Consider the following 26,720-nt stretch of genomic DNA (forward strand, 5'->3'; position numbering starts at 1 on the left):
GGTTAGGTTGTCCATGGCAATGCTTTGGAATGATCTCAGGTAATGAAATGAACTGTAACTTGTCTGATCTCCTCGTCTTAAGTGTTTTGACTACAAACAGATGAGGAGGGCAACTGATTTAAAACACTGAGCTCCTTCTCCTCAAAAACAGTCTATTAAGAAGGAAGGCTTTATTCTAAACCTTAGTGGATGATCTGTAGGAGAACATCATGCCATTTTTCCTTCAAGTGAGTTAATTAGTCTTCAGAAAGCTAGTGCAGCTATGCTGTAAAAAATGATGGCTTGTGAAAATAATGGGAATATTGAAACATTCAAGTTTTGATGCCATATAACAACAGGCTGTGTGCTTTTTATGGTTAACACCACCCTACAGCTCTTTACATAAACAATAAAACCTAACTACTAGTCATTTTCATAATGTAATTTTTTCAGTATAAGCAAAGTGATGTAGATGGTGACACACAGAAACTACATATGCATTCAAACATGCGCTTTTTCTTTTTAAACCTGTAGGCTGGAGTCACACATATTTCATCAGCTACACACTTTTTAGTTTCTCATGGCTAGTAATAAGCAGGCGATGGTGAGTGGTTCAGGAACAGTACATTTGCAAGCTAATGGACAAAGATCTTAGTATCTTTTAGATCATAGGCATGGTATTGCAAAGGCCCATGGGTGAAATACATATCTGGTAAATTACTGCAGCATGTTAACTACTGCACATACATAATGAAATGGTTAATCCTTACCTTATCAACATAGTTGGCTATCTCCATTATTCTCTGTTTTGTTTTTTCATAATCACGATTTTGCTTTTGATACTGTAGATTAAGAGAGACAAATGATGGAAATGTCATATAAAAATGATATTTTAATGAAAGTATTTCCAGTTTTTTATTATTTTAAATATATTGTGAAATAAAGGTCCCTAATAATTAGATTCACAGTTGTCTGGCTACAGCTGAAGAAATGAGTAATTTCTGTGAATAAAATGGAACAAGCCTTGCATTTATTTCATAATTCTAATTGATTCATTGAGGGCACTTTTCAGTTCTCAGATAAGAGGTAGCTCTTGTTCTATGGTGTAATCTATCAGAATTCATTTCGCTGTACTGCACCTGGGAGTCTGATGACTTGGAATCACATGACACTGTGTAGGAGGTTAAAAAGTGAATTTACACAAATTAGTGTCAAGGAAGAAACCACTAAGATATATATGTGTCTGAATTTTTTTAAATTATTCTCAATATGTCTTATAAAGCTTCTACTCAGGCAGATAAGTGCAGTGCAGTGATTTTAACAGGATGACTAGAATCATTTACAGAACCCTGATTTCAACTATTTAGTAATTTGATTTTCTCAGTTGTGAAAATGGGCAATAATTATAATTATTATAGTCTGTGGGAACTGGCTCGGACACAGACAGGCAGACACGTTCATGTCACCCAACACACGTTTATTTACACTAATATGTACAATCTTACTGTGCTCACAGATCCCAAAGACCCCAAAGTCCTGGCCACTCAACAATGCCTTCTCTCTCTTCAGGCCGCCTCCTTGCCGTCCTCCCGACATCATCTTACTTCCTCCCGACTTTTGTCAATGACTGGAGGGAGGCAGCCCCTTTTATACACACCCGGATGTGCTCCAGGTGCTCCCCGGCAATCTTCCACCGGCACTCCCCAGTGTGGTGGAAGTGTCGGCTGTGTACCCGGAAGCACTCTGGGTGTCCCTTCTTCTCTTCCCCCCAGCACTTCCGGGTGTGGCGGAAGCGCTGGGGTCCAGGGTCCCCAAGGCATCAGGGCACCCCCTGGCGGTGGCTATGGGCCCCTACAGGGTAGAGCTTCCAAGCTCTGTACCCGTGGCCCCCAATATAACCAGGGCGGACGCCCCCTTGCGTTCTGGAGGAGGAATGAGCCCTCCTCCTGTCCTCCTGGGCGTCCCAGCCGGGCGTGAGCCCCATCCGGATGCCACAAGTCTAATACTAGTGAGATGCCACTCGGTTTCCACTCTGCCTTTAATTTGACTAAGAAAGGACTTCAGTATTATTAGGTTTGAAAGCCAGAAAGATTAATTTCCAATCTGCACTTATTTAATAATGTGAATATAAGATGATAAATTTGTAAAATATAAAAAGGTAAAATGAAAAGTAATACCTCGATGTCCGTAACTTGAACATCACTTTATAGATGTCCAAACATCATGCAAGATCTCAACAGACAACAGCATAGTTAATCTTTATATTTAAATATGTATTTTTATTTGAAGTGTGTGTTTTTGTAAAATGTATTGTTTCTTTAATACCAAGAAGCAGTACACACTTCTCATGATGTTTTCAGGGATGGAAGATATGTCCCTTCCATCAGCACTCGGGCATTTTTAATGAAATGTTAATGCACAGTGACATACACTGTAATTACCACATGCTTAGTGCTGTAAATCACTTTGATGACATGTCCTAGTTGTTATCTTCAAATTGCCCTGAAAGTTGGCTTAAGCATTTTCTACATATCGCTTATGCAGAGCTTTTAATTAGATTTTATTACCCCTAACCTCTCATTTGCTATGATTTCTTGGAATTTTCTCAAGACCTTATGCATACTCGCCTACATGTTTTTGAACTTAAAAGCTCTAAGAGCACTGTGAAGCTTTCACACAGAATATATTCTTACCAAAGTATAGTCTGCAACAATGAAGAGTTCCATGTATTTAGTGGTTGTCCAGGTATCTCTTTTTATCTGTAAAAAATAAAACATAATAAAAATACAGTACTAAAAATATTCCCAGATGTACCTGATATGTTGCCATATATAAACACACCATTTAAAATTTATTTTAATACTCACTAAATGTTTCCTTTTTTGCACTATGTACAGTGCATATATTATATTCTGCTTGAAATATAATAATTAAACATGAAACATCTAGTGGTTTACTACAAAATGATGCACCAAAGTAAATTTCACAATAATAGAAAGTTTTCTGCTTAGATTTAGAAATATTTATGTCACAAAAGTGTAAAGGCAAGAAGGTGCACATTTCTTTAGTATGCTAGTTTATTTTGTTTTAAAATGCTAAATTATTACCATGGAAACTAATTATATTTACTTTTTGCCAAAAACCAAATGCTAAAATCACAGTTTCACATTAACATGTTTATTGAGTTATTAAAGCATTTTTTAATTCTTTATGTTAACTGTTCATTTACCCTTTATTAGAAAATCCCATTTGATCCACTTATATTAATCTTAACACTGATGCCTATTTACAATGGTAGTTTGGAGCAACCTGGTGACTTGAAGTGAAAAGCTGAACCCTGCACAGTACTCATAATATTTATTTATATAACACCATTGTACAACCTAATGACACTTTACAAAATATATAAAAGCATAAGAAGCCAGAATTAAACAGTAATAACAAATTTGAACAAACAATGTAGTCACACAACATTGTTACAATGTACAAGATAAAATAAGACGAAAGGAAAATATACATTAAAAAGAAAAGTTCTCAATTTAGTTCTAAAAGAAGGAAGTGAAGAGCAATCGCACAAATGGTGAGGTAAGGAGTTCCAGATGCAGGGGATACTGAATGATCTGTCACACTAGTAAGAATATTTGGTTTGTAGCAGCATTAGGAGCCTAGTACCAATGGATCTAAAGGCGTGTGGAGTATTATATCTGTGTAGGTGGTGTGCAATATATACTGTATAGGAGCTAGATTATGGAAAACTTTAAGAGTAATAAGTGCCAGTTTATACTTGATACATGAAGAAACAGAGAGCCACTACAAATGGTAAAAGGACTCAGTCTAATGAGTGTCTTAACAGGAAGGCCGACAAACAGAGAGTTACAGTACAGTCAAGGCGAGGAGTAATGAAAGCATGCGCAAGTGTTTCAACATCTCTCCTATTTAATAACAGCTGAAGATGAGTGATATTATGAAGCTGATAATTAGCATTTTTGTTAAACGAGCTTATATGAGCCTCAAATGTAATCAATTTGACGAAAAGGAGAATAAAATTACATAAACTTTGTCAATCAATACACCATCACTGTAAAACTGAAGTCTGAATTGGGCCAGCTAATGACATGTCAGTCTTATAAGAATTCAGTTTAGGAAAATTAGCATCCTACTAAATATTTAAATCAGAGATGCATTCAAGTAGATATTGGTGTGCCAGGTCAGCAGTAGACCTGGTAATAAGATTGATCTAGGTTTCATCTGCAAGACAATAAAAGCTGAGACCATGTTGATGAATAAATTGTCCCAAATGAAGCATATAATATGTGCGTATATGTATGTACAGTATATATATATATATATATATACAGTGCATCCAGAAAGTATTCACAGCGCATCACTTTTTCCACCTTTTGTTATGTTACAGCCTTATTCCAAAATGGATTAAATTCATTTTTTTTCCTCAGAATTCTGCACACAACACCTCATAATGACAACGTGAAAAAAGTTTACTTGAGGTTTTTGCAAATTTATTAAAAATAAAAAAACTGAGAAATCACATGTACATAAGTATTCACAGCCTTTGCTCAATACTTTGTCGATGAACCTTTGGCAGCAATTATAGCCTCAAGTCTTTTTGAGTATGATGCCACAAGCTTGGCACACCTATCCTTGGCCAGTTTTGCCCATTCCTCTTTGCAGCACCTCTCAAGCTCCATCAGGTTGGATGGGAAGCGTCGGTGCACAGCCATTTTAAGATTTCTCCAGAGATGTTCAATCGGATTCAAGTCTGGGCTCTGGCTAGGCCACTCAAGGACATTCACAGAGTTGTCCTGAAGCCACTCCTTTGATATCTTGGCTGTGTGCTTAGGGTCGTTGTCCTGCTGAAAGATGAACCGTCACTCCAGTCTGAGGTCAAGAGCGCTCTGGAGCAGGTTTTCATCCAGGATGTCTCTACATTGCTGCAGTCATCTTTCCCTTTATCCTGACTAGTCTCCCAGTTCCTGCCACTGATAAACATCCCCACAGCATGATGCTGCCACCACCATGCTTCACTGTAGGGATGGTGCCAGGTTTCCTCCAAACGTGACGCCTGGCATTCACACCAAAGAGTTCAATCTTTGTCTCATCAGACCTGAAAATTTTGTTTCTCATGGTCTGAGAGTCCTTCAGGTGCCTTTTGGCAAACTCCAGGTGGGCTGCCATGTGCCTTTTACTAAGGAGTGGCTTCCGTCTGGCCACTCTACCATACAGGCCTGATTGGTGGATTGCTGCAGAGATGGTTGTCCTTCTGGAAGGTTCTCCTCTCTCCACAGAGGACCTCTGGAGCTCTGACAGAGTGACCATCAGGTTCTTGGTTACCTCCCTGACTAAGGCCCTTCTCCCCTGATCGCTCAGTGTAGATGGCCGGCCAGCTCTAGGAAGAGTCCTGATGGTTTCGAACTTCTTCCACTTACGGATGATGGAGGCCACTGTGCTCATTGGGACCTTCAAAGCAGCAGAAATTTTTCTGTAACCTTCCCCAGATATGTGGCTCGAGACAATCCTGTCTCGGAGGTCTACAGACAATTCCTTTGACTTCATGCTTGGTTTGTGCTCTGACATGAACTGTCAACTGTGGGACCTTATATAGACGGGTGTGTGCCTTTCCAAATCATGTCCAGTCAACTGAATTTACCACAGGTGGACTCCAATTAAGCTGCACGAACATCTCAAGGATGATCAGGGGAAACAAGATGCACCTGAGCTCAATTTTGAGCTTCATGGCAAAGGCTGTGAATACTTATGTACATGTGCTTTCTCAATTTTTTTATTTTTAATAAATTTGCAAAAACCTCAAGTAAACTTTTTACACGTTGTCATTATGGGGTGTTGTGTGTAGAATTCTCAGGAAAAAAATGAACTTAATCCATTTTGGAATAAGGCTGTAACATAACAAAATGTGGAAAAAGTGATGCGCTTTGAATACTTTCCGGATACACTGTATCAGAAAAAAAGGGAACTGAGAATAGATCCCTGAGGTACACCTTGGGTAACAAGGGCAGATGAGGATTTGTCAACCAGATGTAACAGAATGCTTCATATCAGATAGATACAATTTAAACCAGGACAGAAGTGTGCCAGAAATGCCAACTGAAGAAAGGTAAGATATAAGAATATTATGATTTACAGTGTCACCGAATACATCAAGATCAAAAAGCAGGAGAATGTTGAGTGCCCTAGCATCAGCAGAAAAAAAGACCTATAACAACTTATAAGAGTGCAGTTTCAGTGCTGCATGTCATACCAAAACCAGATTGTAACAGTTCATACAGATCTAATTTAGCTAAATAGGTTTAATGTTGCTTAATAACAACCCTTTAAAGCACTTTTGTTAGGAATGGGAGGTTGGAGATGAGCCTGATATTATGAAGGAAGGGTTAGTCAAGACCAGGTTTATTACAAATAGGTGTAATAGCAGCAGTTTTAAGAGAGGAACACAGCCAGAAGCTTGAGATGTATTAATTAGTTGAGAGATAGAACCTGCAATAACTGAGGCGTTGGATTTGTGAACAGGAGTAGGAGCCGGATTCAGAAGTGTGGAAGAGGATTTTGATTTTGAAATTAATTCAGTGATATAGAAATGGTGAGTAATGACAAAATCAGTACATAAAGGCTTAGAAAGATCAGAGAGGTCATCATCAAAAATTAAGAGAGTTAATTGTAGAGATTTCTGATAGATATTGCTGAATTTGAATATGTAATTATAATGAGAAACCATGGCATCCAGACAGGAGACATCAGAAGAGTCCAAATTAGGAGAACACCATAAGGACTGTGAAAAAGTCAATAGATCAGTAGATCTGATATCAGGACAGGATATGGTAGTCTTCTCCTGGGTGTTAGGAAAGGGAATGCAAAGTTTACATTCTAAATCTTTATGATCAAATATCCTAACTAAGGAATCTTTAGACCTTTTAATAATATCATCAAGACCAAAAGGGCAAATTAGATATAATGTATGTGTAGAAAAATTAATATGTTGCGTCAAGATAAAACATTCAAGAGCAGTCAACTAATTAGTAAAAGAACAATCACCAAGGTATATTAAAATTTCCCAGCAAAATCAGTGTAGGGCATACAACTGTGGTAAATATAAGCAATTAATTTAGTTCAAACAGAAAATTAGGTGAAAGTTTAGGGGTGCGATAAATTAACAGAATAAGAAGTGGAATATAATAGGTAACATTTAAAGCCATATATTCCAAGAATGTTACATCAAGGAATTCAACCTTGTTGACTTTTAAGTTACAATGAAATACAGCCGCCAGCCAACTGCCTTTTCTCATCAAAAGGGGTCTGGATAAAAAAAATGATACTCTGATGGTGTCATCAGATTTAAGTGCACATAGTCCCCTGGTTGCTGCCATGTCTTACAAATCAAAAATAAGTCAAAGTTTCTCTGGGTAAGTAAATCATAAAGGAATGTCGCTCTATTTGTAAAGGAGTGGCAGTTTAACAAAGCAAGTCTGCATTGCAGTCAAAAGTAGTTATTCTCTGAAGTTGGTGAAGAAGACTCTGGTCGATTCTGCACATTTTTACATGGCATTTGATTTAAATTTATGAAAACCCAGCCTGCCAGACCAGATCAAATGAATATTAGTGGGTGAAGTGCAATGCACATGAAAATAACATGGATGAGCGGTGAACATATCTGGAGAAATCCCATTAACTTTATAACAATAATAAGTCATAGAATTATGCGGAAGGTGAACGTTCATATATCTCAGTTGAGAAGGGAGGAAAAACATGCAAAATACAGAAAAATGTCAACACCAAAAACAATTTGAGGATACTCTGCAGTCACAGAACAGCAACAGACAAATTCCTCTGACCCCATAGCACAAGCTGTGTTAGCCAGGACCGACAAGGCCTACACCACACAGCGAGGTTACAGGAGGGATAACAGCCTGCTGAAAAAAAACAAAAAAATAGAGCTTTACGGTAGAGGGCTTGCGGCAATCAGATAGGCGGGCAAAACAAGTTGGCTTGTGCAGGATCAAGATGAAGACCTTCTTAGCAGATGTTAATACAGAAGTTTCAGAACTCCAATAAGTCCAGGAAAGACTTATTAGGAAACCTTAACGTCCAGGGAAATATATCCAAAGAAAAAGAATGTTGTCTGTCAAATTTACTTTCAGAATATAGTTCATAAAAAGCAAATTAGAAAATGACACCTTTGTGTTGTCAGTGAGAAGTCGCCACCAGATGAGCACAGGGTACTCTCACATGATGTGATGATGAGGTTCAAGCACTTGAGGTGGCAATGCTGTCAGCTGTGTCACCATAGCAAAAGACCATCCCATAATGAATACAAAAAATAATTTCAAAACACATTAAGAAAATCAGGATATAAGTGACCTGCCTTCAGAGCAGTTTGTTTTGCAGCAGGGTTTACTACAGTATTTCAATAATCAGGTTGCTCTTAGTGTGACAATTGTGGTACTTAAAGGTCCAAATTTATCTAAGGCCTTACAAGGAATTTAGAAGTGATTCATTCATATTCACAGAGTGTAGTGCAATTAACAATAAAGACATCTGGGCAAGAACAATATCAGAACAGATATAAGAAAACAAGCAGGCATAGAGTTGAATGTCAAGTAAGGATTTTAGTTCACCAGCACACCAGGAATCCATTACTGCTTTGTTCCCTAACACTAGAATAAGACATTACAAAACATATAATTGTGCTTTTACTCTATCAAAAATCACAAACCGTGTCAATCTGTAAGTCAGTTTGATGTGAATCACATGTGAATGAAAGAGCAGACTTTTGCTATATTATATACATAAATATATAGACTACATAACCATTCTAGAGCCTGAACAACTTTCACCACAAATTGCTTCACTTCTAGCCTTGCCCAATATGAATGCCAAACAGTATATCTTTACTGTCAAGTTGTTAGAATATTAAGGTTCTGTTATGCTATTTTTATTATGCTTTTTTGTGTCCAGCCTTATTTTTTCTCTGTGTTATATTTTGTCAGTTCTATCCAGTACCATTCTAAATTTGCCATGGTATCTTTTAGGCATGCATTTGCTGGTGCTGAGCACCTATGTGAGTATGTGATGTAAAAACCACTATCTCATATAAAGGCAAGGATAATTTGCATTTCTTCCTTGAAACAATTTACAGGAAAAAAAACTTTGCCAAATGAGGAAAATCTACAAAATTAGCTACTAAAAAGAATCACAGTATGTCACTCTTGCCTTATTTATTGACTTTGACTTTGTTTTGAAATAAGGTTATTAAAAATTCATTGCTGACCTCGACCGCACCAAGGGCCTCATGTATATCACCACGCATAGAATTCACACTAAAACATGGCGTATGGACAAAACTGGAAATGTGCATATGCACAAAAAAATCCAGATGCATAAAGCTGTGTGCACGCCAAGTTCGACGCACTTCCTCTTTATTAATCCCAATGAAAGTGAAATTTAATGCACATGCACATGCCTACAGCCCCACCCTGACTCCTCCCAGAATTTTGCATATTTAAATATGTAAATCAATCCCATTGAATGTTTTGTTAAAAGACAATGGCAAAAGCATGTGGAAAGAATTTCAGCGAATGTGAAGTGGAGGCAAGGAAAAATGTACCATTTGTTGGCTTAAGTATTGGTATAAGCCACAAAAAGAAGTTATGGAGTGATACAGCATGATGGTTATAATAGCAGTTGACCATTCCAATTACATTTAGAAAACCGGACATTGCTTTGAATTGTGCTTTGATGTTTCTTAGTTCAATGTTTCCTAGTTCAACCACAGTATAAGGAAATCTTATCTATCTGGATGACAAGTGGATAATACCATCCTATACAGCTGGCACAGCGCGACTCATTGAAGTTTGTGAAATACCTGATTGACTTTAAGCCACAGAAGCTTTTTTTTTTCAGCACACAGCTCCAAGAGGACAGCTTTTGGAAATCTAAATCGACTTAGAAGCTAGTCATCATCATCTCTAAATACACCCTCTCTTCTAATTCTTCCATTTGCAATGTCTTTTAACAACACTAAAGCAGCTATGGTAGTTGGAATAGTTTGGCCATTATGTGCACCATTATATTGTTACAGAATGATTACAATCAAGTGAATTAAATTTGTAAGTGATACGCAATTAATTTTGGTGCATTTGATAAATCCTGTGTCATCGATGCAAATCTGAAAAATAGAGAGAACACACAGTAGCACTGCTTTGATGCTGGGTGCTGCCAGTTTGCAAAATCTTGCAGAAACTTGTGTACGCATGTTGTCAGGCTGCCATGAAAATGTGTGTGGCTTTACTCTAAGTTTAGTTTTTATATATCTCAAAGTCCAAAGACATGCAGGTGAGGTGGATTGGCAATTCTAAATTGGCCCTAGTGTGTGCTTGGTGTGTGGGTGTGTTTGTGTGTGTCCTGCGGTGGGTTGGCACCCTGCTCGGGATTGGTTCCTGCCTTGTGCCCTGTGTTGGCTGGGATTGGCTCCAGCAAACCCCCGTGACCCTGTGTTCAGATTCAGTGGGTTGGAAAATGGATGGATATCTCGAAGGAAGCATGGAAACAGGTGTATACAACATTTTTTTACATATACACTGTTTATACGTGAGGCCCCGTGTCTTTCTACCCATGACACAGAAATACAGTACAATCCTTCCAGTTGAAGACACAATAGCTGTAATTATTGTCAAAGAAATGTAGTCATCATTTTAAAAACTCAACCCAACCAGCCATGCTGACTTTTTGGTCCTTGAGCACAAAATATGTAGGGTCACTGTCCTTTTGTCTTTTATATAAATTGAGGTATTGTGAGTTTATTTCACTAATGAAGTAACTGAACTGCCTGTGGTCTTGTAATGACATTTAACTATTTCCTCCTCATTATAAATATGTACAGTCATATGAAAAAGATAGGGAACCCCTCTTAATTCTTTGGATTTTTGTTTATCATTGGCTGAGCTTTCAAAGTAGCAACTTCCTTTTAATATATGACATGCCTTATGAAAACAGTAGTATTTCAGCAGTGACATTAAGTTTATTGGATTAACAGAAAATATGCATCATAACAAACTTAGACAGGTGCATAAATTTGGGCACCCCAACAGAGATATGACATCAATACTTAGTTAAGCCTCCTTTTGCAAATATAGGCCCCAGTCCCTGAAATAGCTACACAGCCCCACAGCATGATGGAACCTCCACCAAATGACAGCAGTGTACCAGGTGTTTTTCTTGGAATGCGATATTCTTCTTCCGCCATGCAAAGTGCTTTTTGTTCTGACCAAATAACTCAATTTTTGTCTCATCAGTCCAAAGCACTTTGTTCCAAAATGAATCTGGTTGTCTAAATGAACATTTGCATACAACAAGCGACTCTGTTTGTGGTGTGAGTGCAGAAAGGGCTTCTTTCTCATTACCCTGCCATACAGATGTTCTTTGTGAAAATTGCGCTGAATTGTAGAACGATGTACAGATACACCATCTGCAGCAAGATGTTCTTGCAGGTCTTAGGAGGTGATCTGTGGGTTGTCTGTAACCATTCTCACAATCCTGCGCATATGCCACTCCTGTATTTTTCTTGGCCTGCCAGACCTGCTGGGTTTAACAGCAACTGTGCCTGTGGCCTTCCATTTCCTGATTACATTCCTTACAGTTGAAACTGACAGTTTAAACCTCTGAGATAGCTTTTTGTAGCCTTCCCCTAAAACATGATACTGAACAATCTTTGTTTTCAGTTGTTTTGAAAGTTGCTTTGAGGATCCCATGCTGTCACTCTTCAGAGGAGAGTCAAAGGGAAGCACAACTTGCAATTGACCACCAAAAATACCTTTTCTCATGATTGGACACACCTGTCTATGAAGTTCACGGCTTAATGAGCTAATCCAACCAATTTGGTGTTGCAAGTAATCAGTATTGAGCAGTTACATGCATTCAAATCAGCAAAATTACAAGGGGACCTACATTTTTGCACAGCCAGTTTTTCACATTTGATTTAATTTCATACAACTAAATACTGCTTCCCTAAAAATCTTTGTTCAGAAAACACCCCAGAACTCAGATGTTCCCAGGAAATGAGACATACCACTGTTATCTTTTTTCGTAGTAAATTATTATGCAGGCTGAGAGGGGTTCCCAAACTTTTTCATTTGACTGTATTTATCAGATGCTTAATAAACAAAGTTAACAAACAAAACACAGCTAAGTTTTTAAACAAATTACTAGAAGCGTATGTTATTTGAAAAAGCTAGTGGAAAATGAGAGTGTACAGAGTCAATTTGATGCATTCATAGATTGGGACACCAACCGAGTGCTGCAAGTGAGAGCTAGTGGTCATGACATAACCTCAAATTTAATATTAAAATTTAAAAAACAAAAAAATTTTCCTCCATTATAGATGCAGCAAAAATATAATATGGCTAACTTAATTAATATTTTGTCATTACGCATTTAGGTGTTCCCTTTCAAGCCAGCCGCCACCTAAAGATGCTAAATTAGTGAGACACCATGTATTGACTGAAGTACCTAAAGTCGCATTGCTGACATAGTAGTAGCTGTAGTAGCAGTAGTACTGTATAATGTTTAGAGCACAGTGAAATTCTTGCTTGCATATCAGACCAACATGCAACAAGTTGCAACTCTCTGGTGCGATGATAAACAGCAAAGTATTAAAATACATAACTTGATTGTAATTACTCATTAAAATGATCATTTTAAATCCATTATAATAACAGAAGCAAAATCAGAATATGGCAATAGTTTACATTGTCCTTAATAAGAAAACGAAAACCGTTTTTGCTTGCTACACTGAAGGTTTAAGAGTCAATTAAAACAGGGGCAAGAATAGAACCATACTTTTATGGTGCTGGAGAGCTTTCAAAAATCTGTTCTTTGTACAGTAATCCCTCCTCCATCGCGGGGGTTGCGTTCCAGAGCCACCCACGAAATAAGAAAATCCGCGAAGTAGAAACCATATATTTATATGGTTATTTTTATATTGTCATGCTTGGGTCACAGATTTGCGCAGAAACACAGGAGGTTGTAGAGAGACAGGAACGTTATTCAAACACTGCAAACAAACATTTGTCTCTTTTTCAAAAGTTTAAACTGTGCTCCATGACAAGACAGAGATGACAGTTCTGTCTCACAATTAAAAGAATGCAAACATATCTTCCTCTTCAAAGGAGTGCGTGTCAGGAGCACAGAATGTCACATAGATAGAGAAAACAATCTCTAGCAAACAAATCAATAGGGCTGTTTGGCTTAAGTATGCGAAGCACCGCGGCACAAAGCTGTTGAAGGCGGCAGCTCACACCCCCTCCGTCAGGAGCAGACAAAGAGAGAGAGAGAGAGAGAGTTTGTTTTTCAAGCAAAAATCAATACGTGCCCTTCGAGCTTTTAAGTATGCGAAGCACCGTGCAGCTGCACAAAAGATAGCAACGTGAAGATAATCTTTCAGCATTTTTAGACGAGCGTCCGTATCGTCTAGGTGTGCGAACAGCCCCCCTGCTCAATCCCCCTACGTCAGGATCACAGAAAGTCAGCGCAAGAGAAAGAGAAAAGTAAGCTGGGTAGCTTCTCAGCCATCTGCCAATAGCGTCCCTTGTATGAAATCAACTGGGCAAACCAACTGAGGAAGCATGTACCAGAAATTAAAAGACCCATTGTCCGCAGAAACCCGCGATGCAGCGAAAAATCCGCGATATATATTTAAATATGCTTACATATAAAATCTGCGATGGAGTGAAGCCGCGAAAGGCGAAGCGCGATATAGCGAGGGATTACTGTATACCTGTTGATCAAAAAGTAGGGTAGTTGGATAGGGAAATCTGTCCCAGACTAGGTGGTGTTGAAGAAGCAGAAGGCTTTCTTTCTGTTTTATGACGTTACAGGCTAACCATTCAAAATTAGGAAAAGGCTGGTCGTGGAAGTGATGTGCAAAAAAGCCTGGAAAAAGCAGTAGCTTTGCATACTAGTACATTTCTGGAGTAACACAATGCTTAAATTAGTGCAGGGTAAAATAAGCAACCATTCTTTTACAATCATATGTCAAACTTTGCCTTCAAATAAGACTTTTTTTCAAATTACATTCAAATACTGTAGTGACATCTGATCTGACAGTCCTAGTGTCTATTTTTAACACTCCATGTTTTTAGCTGTGAAGAGGTTAGTAATAATGATTCAGAATCATCCACTCTTTCTTATTCTGTCTAGCTAGAGTATGGGAGTCCTTGAATATTTGTGCAGAAATTTTGACTGTTGCTTGTAAGATGAAATTGCCAGTTTTAGATTCGGGATCTAGAGAGAGAGAGAAAATGGCAGTTTGCCTATCCTCAAGATACAAAGATGAAACGCAGGGGAAGGAAATGTCTTCATGTTTGGATGTTTTTCTACTCAGCATCAATAGCAAGTGACTAATAAAATAAAAGTGTTACATCTTTTTACTTCAGTTACAAAAGCATAAACCACCAAGGACTATGTTATACTTGTTATTTTTCCTTTTTGACATATTTCTTGATTTCTTTGTTAGGAACAAAAACGTCCCCAGATCCTTGCTGTTTGGCAGCACATCTGAAAAATGCTGGCTTTAATCATTATCACTCTGTAGATAAACTGTGTGTGCTGATCAGACACTAAATAACCCTATTTTCTTCTCCATTTTGTCTCCTCATTTGCAAATGAACACTGTCTGCTTCATTTAGATAACTTCTTTATTAACATTCTGTGCTGCCTTTCTTTTTAAGACTTTGTGAGCGCCAATATGAGGATATCTGAGAGTGGTGCAGAAAAACAATTAAAAGGAAAAGACAAATACAGTGTGTGTTTCTAAAGGTGTATATAAAGCAAAGATCACAAGTCTAACAGACTGCAGCCTACTGAAATCCTGCTGATTTTTATATTGAGGGTTATTTTATATATTCATTATATTTGCTTTTTGTGTTAATAGTTCCTTTGTCTATCTGTAGATTTGTAACATAAGTAGTTTCCTTTGGGATTAATAAAGTTTTTCTGATTCTGATTTAACCTGAGGTATATTTTACCCATAATTGACTTTAGAACTTGCTACAGTAACCTAAGAGTGAACCCTGGTGCTTGAGCTCACAGTTAAGTTATTGGCCAGGCAGATGAGCAGTTGAGTCACTAGAGTGCACCCAGTCTTTGTAGTAGGTTGTGTTCCCTTTCTATTAAGTAGTCTGGCATAGCTAGATGCTCACCAAAACTCACTCCCATCACTCTGTCGTCCATGATCCGTACCAGTGAGCCTTTGTCTTAAACTTTCCCTGTCACTCTACAGTCACATCTTTTTGGTTGGCAACAAGTTTAAGTTTCACGTTGGGGTGTATTACAGACTGGCATTATCTCCGTAGCTTATCAAGCTGCTGCCAGACATTTCTTTTTGACTTGGCATCTCTTTGCAATGCAGCCTCTACACCTTATCTGATACATTGATCACTCACCAAGTGATATCTTAGAGCCACCATCTCATGGTACTAGTTAAACACTTGTCTCAAACAAAGAGCCATAACTCAAGGACTGGCAACTCTGAGCGACAGAACTTTGCGCCAAAGGTCAACCTAAAAAGGCTTATGTGCACCTAAGAAATCAATGGAAAGAAATCCACTTCTGCCTTTGGAGCAACCTAGCACACCCTAATTAACTGCTTCCTCTGTACTGCTCAGCCTCTGCGTCTGATGTCCAAAGCAGAAATCCCAGTGCTTATCGGGTGTGGCTGTGACAAAGAGCAATCCCTTCTATTCCAAAGGGTAACTGGTTCTGGGATGCCATTAGTGTAAACCTTGCTAAAGGCAGCAAGTTCTTGAGCAGAGGAAGACCATACATAAGAGTTTGCATTGTCTTTGCAGGGTGTAGTGTTTTCGTAGACCCTGTTCACTGGCTGACAGCATCTTGGGGTTTTAAATTCTGATACCTACCGTATATCTCATGATCTATAAGACCAAGTGCCTTGATTTTTTTCAAGGTCTGTAACAGGGTCCCTGTATCTTGAAATATTCCAAATGGCATCTAATTTGATTTAATATTTTTAAAGTTATTAATATTTGCTAATTTGTACTCCTCAGGTTACTAGTGTGCCCTACTGAAACTGACTTAAACATTGTTATAACCAATCATGTGCTTGAATATTAATAGTGATTAACTGTTTTGTGATTTATGATAAATGTTTGTTTAACATTTTGCTATGCACAAATTTTTTTTTCTTTTGAAGATTTACAGTCGGGATAGTCTGTAACATGAAAACTGAATATGAACTGGCATTTCTGGTGAGTTCCTGGAGAGGATAATACATGGAAAGATGGCTTCAGTTGCATTCACTGACACCCTATATGGAAGTATGCTGGTGATATTAGAAACTTTACTTTTACTGTAATCGACTGTCTCTTTATTTTAAATGTAATAATTATTTCTATGCTCTTTAGCACTAGGTGTGTGTTATTTTATAAACATATTTTAATTTAGAATTATTGCATTAACTGCTTAACATATTTTGTGACGCATTCAATGAAAATCACTATATAAAGTATTATTAAAAATAAGGCAGAATTCCAGTACAGTACAATTCCAGTTAATTAATTTTACAGCTGCAATAATGTGCAAATATTCTGAAAGGACTGCTAGGACACTTGCAATTTGAGCAAATTTTGTTCTAACTGGCCATTGTCATCCAGTTTTTTAAAAATTGAGAATTTTTTAATAAATAGTTTGCTTTGTTAAGGTTGAAATCATTTTACATTTGAAAATAATTACAATTTTCTAAATAATGTACTCAAGCACAGTAACACATGTAATTGTAGTTACTTTACTCTATTGCTCTCTATATATATTTTAAACTTGCTATTTTGATATTGCGGTAAATTGTTGACATTAAAATTAATCCAATGTGCTATATAAGGCAAGACCCCAACAGCAGGCTTTTATTCTGCTGCTTTTTATTCTGACAGAAGACTCCTCACTAAGATGCAATTTATCACATGTTAAACAAATCAGGTAGTAAAAACTTCTGTGAATTTCTGAACCCCCTCATCAAGAATATAATTGTGGAAAAATACAATTTCTTCCACCAGTATGCACATTGGAAGAGACAGTACTGATATGGCAAAACAGACAGACAGACAGACAGACAGACAGACAGACAGACAGACAGACAGACAGACAGACAGACAGACAGACAGACTGACTGACTGACTGACTGACTGACTGACTGACTGACTGACTGACTGACTGACTGACTGACTGACTGACTATCTATCTATCTATCTATCTATCTATCTATCTATCTATCTATCTATCTATCTATCTATCTATCTATCTATCTATCTATCTATCTATCTATCTAAAGGCTTCAGTTTATGTTGCAAATGTTCTGCTTTGGTGCAGATGGGCCTGCTTTGTATTAAGTTACAAAATATTCCACTTGATGTCACCAGTTTTCCCTAAGGTTATAGAAGCTCTCTACTGATTTACGCATGTTTACCTGTGTGTTACTAAAGCTCCCTTTTTAGGGTGTGAATGAGTCCTAACATCTGTCTGTATATACATACACAAGGGGGCTTCGCCCCCTGCTCGCTTCGCTCGCCTACCCCCGGTGTTTTGAACCCGTGCCCGCTGGGCAGCTACGTGTCCGGATGACGCACGTTTAATACGGCGTGTTTGCCCGTGTCATTCTGGAGTCCCCCACCGGTAATACAGAGCTTCGTCCGTACTATTACGTGGTGCATTGTGGACTACTGCGGACCCCGTAGTTTTTCTCGTTTCAGTTTGTATCTGTGGTCAGTTGAGCTCATGTTTTTCAAGCTTTTGAATTCCGGTCTTCATTATCTGTAACCTGCTGTCCATGTGCGTGGCCCCCTTGTTCAACCTGTTTATGACGTTTTAGTTTCCTTTCTACTCTGTCTTTAAGTGAATGACAATGATTGCAAATAACATTCATTAATCCCAATGAATTTTCCTCAATAGTGGACTCATTATTGAAGGCGTTGTCAGCCAACTGGCGTAAGCATTTAGCAGGTGTCTGGCGTTGATGTCCGCGACGGGCATGTTTTGCTTGTGGCGTTTGACTGCCGCGTTGTTGCATGTACATTATTTGTGACGCGCTATTTTGTAGTTTTAATTGATTAAACGCCTTTTCTGCAGTTGAACGGTTAATAGTGCTATATTGTAAGGAGATCCACCTATGCTCACACCTATGCTGCCTAGTGTGAAGGTGTTCAGATGACGTATGTTTAATATGGACGTTTCCTTTAGAAATGTGGTTTTGGGTGTCAATTCTTATTGATAGGGGGGGGGTTGAGGATTGTTGTTGCGCGAGCGTCTTCTTTCTTTTTGTGTTCCATGGGCTTGACACCTATGCCGACACCTATGCTGCCTAGTGTGAAGGTGTCGACGTTCACTTTAGAAGATGTGGCTTTGGGTGTGTGTGTGTCCCGTCCCTTTCTTGTAGGGTCTGTGGGGTGGTTTTGTGTTCTTTTTTTTGTCTTCCATGGGCTTGTTGAATCCCCCTCTTGGTGTGTGTCCCGTCCCGTCCCGTGCCTGTAGGGTGGGGGGGGGGTGTGTGGTCGTGCCTTGCTGTTGTGCGCTCGTCTGTTCTTTTTTTTTGGTGTGTTTAGTTTCGTGTGACTCCTTTTTTGTATGTGCTCACTCCTTTTTTCTGTGGTCTTGTCCGCCACTCGCGGCCCCTCATCCGCCTTTGTCGCCCTCTTTTGTCCGCCTTTCTCCAACTCTCGCGGACTCTTTTTGTGCCTGCGCCTCTCGCGGACCCTCATCCGCCTCTTTTGTCCGCCTTTCTCGGCTCCTCAGACGACTCTCGCGGACTCTTTTTGCGCCTGCGCAGTACGTCTTTTTGCAGCTACGGCCCATGGCCGGATGTGCCTGCGTCCATCATCCGGTTTAGCATTCTCGGTTAGTAATATAGATATATATACACACACACCCCGGCAACCCCCCCAACTGCGCTGTGTTCTGATACTCTGTTAAAACAGGCTGGAATTGGTTGTCCGCTGCTGGTTCAACTGCAAGTTCACAGGCTCACAGCGTAACGTGTATGTTGACTTCTCTCCTCCAGAATGTGCCTACTCCAGCTGCTGACTCACAGCCACTAAGCCTGCTTGATGAGAGAGGCTATCTGTTGTTTTAATCTGAAGAAGGGAGCTAATGCAGGATGACTGTCAGCGTCACTGCTTGCTTGCTGTATGTTCGAGCGCTGACATGACAGCTCCCATTTGGTTAAATGCTTAAAGATTGTTCCTGTCTTTATAACTATAAAGCTGATTTTCTCAGAAAAATGGATTCACCTCCTTCTCTCTTGTGCAAGTCTGTGACCCATGCATCACAAGGTGTATATATACAGTTGTGCTCATAGGTTTACATACCCTGGCAGAATTTGTGAAATTTTGGCCACTGCTTGGAAAATCTAAGGAATCACGCTGAAAACTTTCCCTTTAATTATGGAGTGTGCTCGAGTGAAGCAATTTATTATCACATTGTGTGTGCCCTTTTGAAATCTAAATGATAACTGAAATCACCCAAATGGGCCTGATCAAATATTTACATACCCTTGAATGTTGGGGCTGATAATGTACACACCAGTTGACACACACAGATTCAAATTAAAAAAGAGTTTCCACACATGTAACTTCTTTGATTATAATCAGTGACTGTTTATAAACAGTCAACTTAAACTTATTCAGAGGTGCACTGACATTGCTGGATACTGAACCATGGGGAAAAGCAAAAGAACTGGCAAAGGACCTGCAAGAAAAGGTTGTTGAATTGTATAATGCAGGAAAACGACGTAAAAAAGACATTCAGATATCTGAAAATACCTGTCAATAGTGTTCAGACTCTGAGAAAAAAGAGGAAAGTTAGAGGTTCTGTTGTTACCAAGCCACAGTCAGTTAGACCAACCAAGATTTCATCCACAACTACCAGGATCATTTGTCGACATTATATATCTATAAATTTTATATATATATATATATACTAGCAAAATACTCGCGCTTCGCAGCGGAGAAGTAGTGTGTTAAGAGGTTATGAAAAAGTAAAGGAAACATTTTAAAAATAACGTAACATGATTGTCAATGTAATTGTGTTGTCATTGTTATGAGTGTTGCTGTCATATATATATACATATACACATATACACACACATATACACACATATACAGATATATTATATATACATATACACATATACACACACATATACACACATATACAGATATATTATATATACATATACACATATATTTTTTATATATATATTTTATATATATATATATATATATATACACACATACATACATACATACATACATACATACATACATACATACATATACACACATAGATGCACTTACAATAACATAGAAATCAATATAAACAACATTAACATCATTATCATATGAGAATATGAAGTAATATATAAGAAGCACATTTCATATAAATATAAATTATTAAACGGTAAAATCTTCTTCTATAATTTGCTACCATGGCTTTTCGTTGGTCTGTCCAGGATTTTAAATCACCTGTAGCTTGCAAACCGTTTCACCTATTGACTTGAAATCTGGTACACATATAATACGTCACGTCTGCTATCCGCTTTATGGGTGATGATTGTATTACTCTTTTTATGTTTATTTTATTTTAGAATCAACTCCTATCTGCGCACACCAGGGCGGCCGTGGGCAGATGCGTATGGTGTATTCACTCCATGTTATCGTGCATTGCGCTGTCACTGGTATTTTGATAAAAGAATTTGAACAATATATAAGAAGCGTATAAATTATTAAACAGTAAAACATTAACATTTAAGAAGTAAAGTTACATTGAGTACTACTGCAGTGCCTTCGGGTATACCTCATTTTTTCTTTGCCCATTACATGCTTAAATGTATACATTTTTTGGTGTACCTACCCGAGAACACGCGACATATAACCGAGCGTGGGAGAAGCATGGATTTTAAACACGCGTTGAGTTCATCTGCTGGTCTCCCTCGTGGAATAACTGGTAATGTTTGACTAAAATGTACAGCGAGTAAAACGACATTACCTCCTTTTTTTTTTTTACGATCTCTGAGATCTTGCTTTTTTCGGTTCAAGGCTTCATAAGCTCTTTTATGTTGTATGGTGTACTTAATAAGTACTAATTATCCCAAACCATCATCTTTGAATGTTGCAAGACTTTCGCCTTGTATGTAGATCGGGGTAATTACATTCATTGCATTCCTAGTCTGAATCACAATGTGATTGTATGGGTGGTTACCTGGCACTGTAGGGTTGCCACCCGTCCTTTAAAATATGGAATCGTGCCGCGTTTGAGAATGAAATTGCGCGTCCCGTTTTGAATCAATACTGGACGGGATTTATCCCGTATTTTTTTTATCATTTTTTTTTTAAAGCAGCGTGTCATGCAAATCATCCCACACGCATTTTATGAAGATGCCTCCTTTCCTACTTTTGATTGGGTAATACTTGATGTCATCGTTAGTTTGATTGGTCTTTTTAACTGTCCAGTGAGGAGGGCGTGTCTTTTAAGTACAGTCTGCAAAGTGTTGGCACTGAGATGTGGCGTCAGCGCCATAGTTGAAGCCCCTAACGTTGCGGTCAGCAAGTCGGCTAACATCCGCCATGTGCCGTCTTTCAGTTGCGAGAAGCAGATCATAGAATGGTTGAAACTGTTGCCCTTAACGTTGCGCCACGGTGTGTGGTTCGTTTATACCTCGTGTCTTCTCATTAAACTTTTATCTCGCGAATATGTTATTGCAATCCGCAGCGGGAGCGTTTCTATAAAGTTAATTTAAACTTACGTTTTACACCGTGCTTTGTTTCCCTTATGAACATGCTTGTATGCTTCACTCGCTCCGTTCTATTGCAATCCTTAATGGGAGCGTTTCAATAAACTGATTGAAAATAGTTTTGCATTTACCTTTTTAGTAAAAGGCGAGCTTTTAAGCCTGAGAAATCACCCCGTAAATGCACACGTTTAATTGCACATGTGTTAATATGTATGGTTACACAGTATTAAAAGACAGTGAACAACGTCAGTTACCTTTGTTCCCGCGTTTGATAAAAGGTGAGCTTTTAAGCCTGAGAAATCACCCCGTAAATGCACACGTTTAATTGCACATGTGTTAATATGTATGCTTACACAGTATTAAAAGACAGTCAAAAATTAACGTCATTTACCTTCGTTCCCGCGTGTGACTCGTGCTGTAAATCTCTTCCTTGTTTTTAGTTCACGTGATTACGTAGGAGGCGTGATGACGCGATACGTGACTCCGCCTCCTCCATTACAGTGTATGGACAAAAAATATGTTCCAGTTATGACCATTACGCTTTGAATTTCGAAATGAAACCTGCCTAACTTTTGTAAGTAAGCTGTAAGGAATGAGCCTGCCAAATTTCAGCCTTCCACCTACACGGGAAGTTGGAGAATTAGTGATGAGTCAGTCAGTCAGTGAGTGAGTCAGTCAGTGAGGGCTTTGCCTTTTATTATTATAGATATATATATATATATATATATATATATATATATATATATATATATATACACATCTACAGATATATATATATATATATATATATATATATATATATATATATATCTGATACACACACACACACACAAGGGCGGCGCGGTGGTAGCACTGCTGCCTCGCAGTGAGGAGATCTGGGTTCACTTCCTGGGTCCTCCCTGCATGGAGTTTGCATGTTCTCCCCGTGTGTGCATGGGTTTCCTCCCACAGTCCAAAGACATGCAGGTTAGGTGCATTGGTTATCCTAAATTGTCCCTAGTGTGTTCTTGGTGTGTGTGTGTGTGTGTGTGTGTGCCCTGCGGTGGGCTGGTGCCCTGCCCGGGGTTTGTTCCTGCCTTGTGGCCTATGTTGGCTGGGATTGGCTCTAGTGGACCCCCGTGACCCTGTGTTAGGATATAGCGGGTTGGAAAATGACTGACTGACACACACACACACACACACACCAAAGAGTGTCCCAAAACGTGAACATCACATCTGTGGAAGACAGCTTATCCATTAACCAGGACAACCACAGGCTCCCAGCACTACAGCAGCTCATCATGAAAGCAAATCCAAGCTGACCATGGTGGCACTATAAGCACCGTCATCGATGGATGATGCAAGGAACAATGTAAATGCAGGGAACAGTACTATTTAGCCACTAACCTGGCCACGACCCTGCTTGATTGCTGTGTCTGTGTACAGGAGAGTTGTAGATCCCGCTACAATAAATAACCATGCTGTTCCTGTTTCAAGCTGAATAAAGCTGGTTTTGCTAAAGTACTGAGACTCAGCCTTGTGTTTTGGGGTGCAAGATACTCACACGTCACAATATACTGTACATACACACAAACATAGTGGCGGCCAGCCGAGGCCCTTTTCCAGTCAGGACACCAATATAATGGAAGGACTGGGGGAGAAAGCTTGCGCAGGACACTACCTTCCCCGGAGTGCTATTTGGCAGCAGTGCCTTGGATTCCCACAGGGCTTCTTGGGAGTTGGAGTTCAGCACAACCCTGTTAGGTTCCGTGGGTGTCGCCAGGGGGTGCTGCAGGAGTTGCAGAGCCCTACTACGTCACTGGGTGTACTTCAGGATCATGTTGATAGGCCACTTGGATTGTTCCCGGGTGCAGCATAAAGGGGACCGCCTCACTTCATTCAAGGAGCCTGATTTGGGAGGAAGAGGACGAAGCTTGCCAGAAAGAGTGGAGGTGGACAAGAGACAGAGAGAGAAAAGAAGAAGAGAAAAGAAAGTGCTGTGTGCTTTTTATTTGGCTGTGCTTTTGTGCTGTGCAGGTGGGAAACAGTCTGGGAAGCGTTTCCCACAAGAAATAAAGCTGTGTGTATGAAAAAACCTGTGTCTACAATATATATATATATATATGTATATATATATTGTGAGCCCTTCAGCCCAGACACAAACAGACTGACACCGGGTTCGCTTCCCGGGTCCTCCCAGCGTGGAGTTTGCATGTTCTCCCCCTGTCTGCGTGGGTGTCCTTCCACAGTCCAAAGACATGCAGGTTAGGTGCAGTGGCAATCCTAAATTGTCCCTAGTGTGTGCTTGGTGTGTAGGTGTGTGTGTGTGCCCTATGGTGGGCTGGCACCCTGCCCGGGGTTTGTTTCCTGCCTTGCGCCCTGTGTTGGCTGGGATTGGCTCCAGCAGACCCCCGTGACCCTGTAGTTAGGATATACTGTAGCGGGTTGGATAATGGATGGATGGATTTTGCTTATTTCAATAAGTGTGTTTAGGTTATTTGTCAAAGTAAGTTTATTGCTACATTCAGATCACAAAAGGAGAAAAGCCAAGCAAAATGACACCTTTTATTGGCTAACTAAAAAGATTACAATATGCAATGTTTACATCTTGCCTGAAGAAGGGGCCTGAGTTGCCTCAAAAGCTTGCATATTGTAATCTTTTTAGTTAGCCAATAAAAGGTGTTATTTTGCTTGGCTTTTCTCTACATTCATAATGGCTAACATGGTACAACACCCTAGTACTACTGATCACAAAAGGGAAAGTGAAAATGTTTAATGTAGACCTTCGCCAATTTATGGACTTTATTCATAAATTTTATAGATGACATCATATTTTTGGTGTCCCGGCTGGAAAGTGAAACAGATTTGTCATTCAACCTACACTCATTTTTGGTTTACCCCTTTTGGGCATCTTTTTTATTGTTTTACCCCAGCATTGCCTAAGTCAAAACTGATAATAAGTTAAATGAGTGATTAACCCTTCTTTTTCCAACAGGAGGCACTTCTATATGAAACCCTACAATCATTAATTGGAACAAAGGCTAACCATGTTTGGCTTTAGTAACTTCTAGTTACATGTCCTTCTCATGGCAAATCCTCCTTCTCACTCTGAGTGTTCACTCAGCCCAGAGCACTTTATTGTCTTCAAAGCATTCTCTGGTCTGCCTGCCATCTTATAAAAACACCATAGCTCTCGTTGTCTAATTCATGACTTGTGTGTATCCCCTTTATGACCTTTTTTGAAAGTGCTGGCATATTACCAGTCTTTCTTTACATTATCCTTAAATGCACAACCTGGCCCTAGCTTTCCTAGTTGAGATCATGTGCTGCTACCTATTGGTACAGTAGTACAAAAATAATTATGAAGCCTCATTGCACGTCAGGTTACATAGAAGGCAGTCTAGAGTACAAGTTAAGGCAACCAGGTTTGTTCCTCTACATTTTTGTGTAAGTTTCTAAATACTTTTTATTGGTTGTTCTTCATTTTTAATCTGATGGTGGATTGAATTTATTATTAAATTGCTACTTATTTGTATTTATTGTTTCTTTCACCTCAGTTACTGTCACCCAAATGCTTCTTGTGTTTAACACATGAAAATTCATTACAATTACAAGTTCCTACTGCATTGGAATTTGACTTGCAAATATCAACCAAGTTGTTTCTATACCTGTCTGTTTTGAAGAAATCTCTAACAAACTTCTGTCAGCCCTTTACCTGCCTGACAAGTATCAACAAAACTCTTGAAATTTGCTAATTGACAATTAAGCATACAATCTATAGTGAAATCTTTGGTAGGCTGATCACAGTTGTGTTTTTCTTCTTCCCATTTATAAGACGGCATGAGAAAGGCACTATATAAATAAAATGTATTATTATTATTATTATTATTATTATTAGCTTTGGAAAGAGGAAAATGTGCACAAAAAGATAATTAAACTCTGGAGTCCATATTTTGTTTAGAATCAACAAGGATGCTTTCTGTGTAAAAACAAATCTATTTCAGGATACAAGCACAGGTCTAGATAAACTTTTCTAATGTTATCAGTAGCTGTATAACTTTTTGTGAAGACATGCTTATCCTAACTAAAAGCATTAAGGTCCATCCTAACAATGTCTCTGCCAGCATTTCAGTATCTTGGATTGGGGATCTGTTTAGTCTTCAGGAGTGCCTATGAGATGACAAAATTAAAGTTTTCCAGATTTCAAAAATTTGAAAAGAGTGCTGTGTTCAAGATGTTTTAGAAAAAAATTGAACTTTCTCAGCAAATGTCCATTAAGAATTACTGTATCAAATTTAAATGAAATCAGTCCACTGGTAGCTGAGTGATTTCATATCGATGGACAAGAATGACGATGACTATAGGTGCTTTTTACACTTTTATGTGTGTGGATACTCACAAAAATGTCGGTTCATCCATAAATTGTGTTACTTTAGACATGACTTTTGTAAGCATAAATTAGGACTTGAGGAAGTCTGCAGATGGGCATCATGTTCCTTTAAGAAATGATGGCAATAGCAAATGGCGATACATTTTAAAACTAGAATTCAATTTGGCAGATCATGTTGCTACAAAAAAAAAAAACTTTGTGACTATAGCTCTCCTAAATGTTAAGATTTAACCTTTCTTTTATTTTGATATTAAATAGAAAAACTGCAGCTTTTGTGTTATAAAGGAATATTTACCCAGAAATTATATTTTTTATATGTTGCTCACCCCATTTACTTTGTAGTGGTGATCAATAAAAATTTTTTACTCTCATGTTTCTGCGGAGAAATGACATATATTAAAATTTCATACTCAATGGAACCCTATGATGACCAATTCTGGACAGTAGCAAACGATGTGAAAAATGTTCATGGAGAAAAAAAAAGGAATTCTCCTGTAACTCGTGTTGCGTAATCCACATGTCCATTATCCATTCGTATGATCAAAACATGCAAAA

General features: G+C 38.7%; 1 protein-coding gene across 3 annotated transcripts in view; it reads right to left on the reverse strand.

Annotated features, from left to right (window-relative positions):
• The window catches only part of adam19a (ADAM metallopeptidase domain 19a), a 684,192-nt gene that overhangs the window by 67,187 nt on the left and 590,285 nt on the right, over positions 1 to 26,720 (reverse strand). For all 3 annotated transcript variants that reach the window (XM_028801514.2, XM_028801513.2, XM_051928363.1), the window contains exons 7-8: positions 2,673 to 2,738; positions 750 to 821 (exon numbers count right to left, since the gene is read on the reverse strand). In XM_028801514.2, the coding sequence (XP_028657347.1) occupies positions 750 to 821; positions 2,673 to 2,738 (138 nt within the window). The remainder of the gene's footprint in view (positions 1 to 749; positions 822 to 2,672; positions 2,739 to 26,720) is intronic.

The sequence above is a fragment of the Erpetoichthys calabaricus genome, chromosome 5 (assembly GCF_900747795.2).
Source record: "Erpetoichthys calabaricus chromosome 5, fErpCal1.3, whole genome shotgun sequence".
NCBI lineage: Eukaryota > Metazoa > Chordata > Cladistia > Polypteriformes > Polypteridae > Erpetoichthys > Erpetoichthys calabaricus.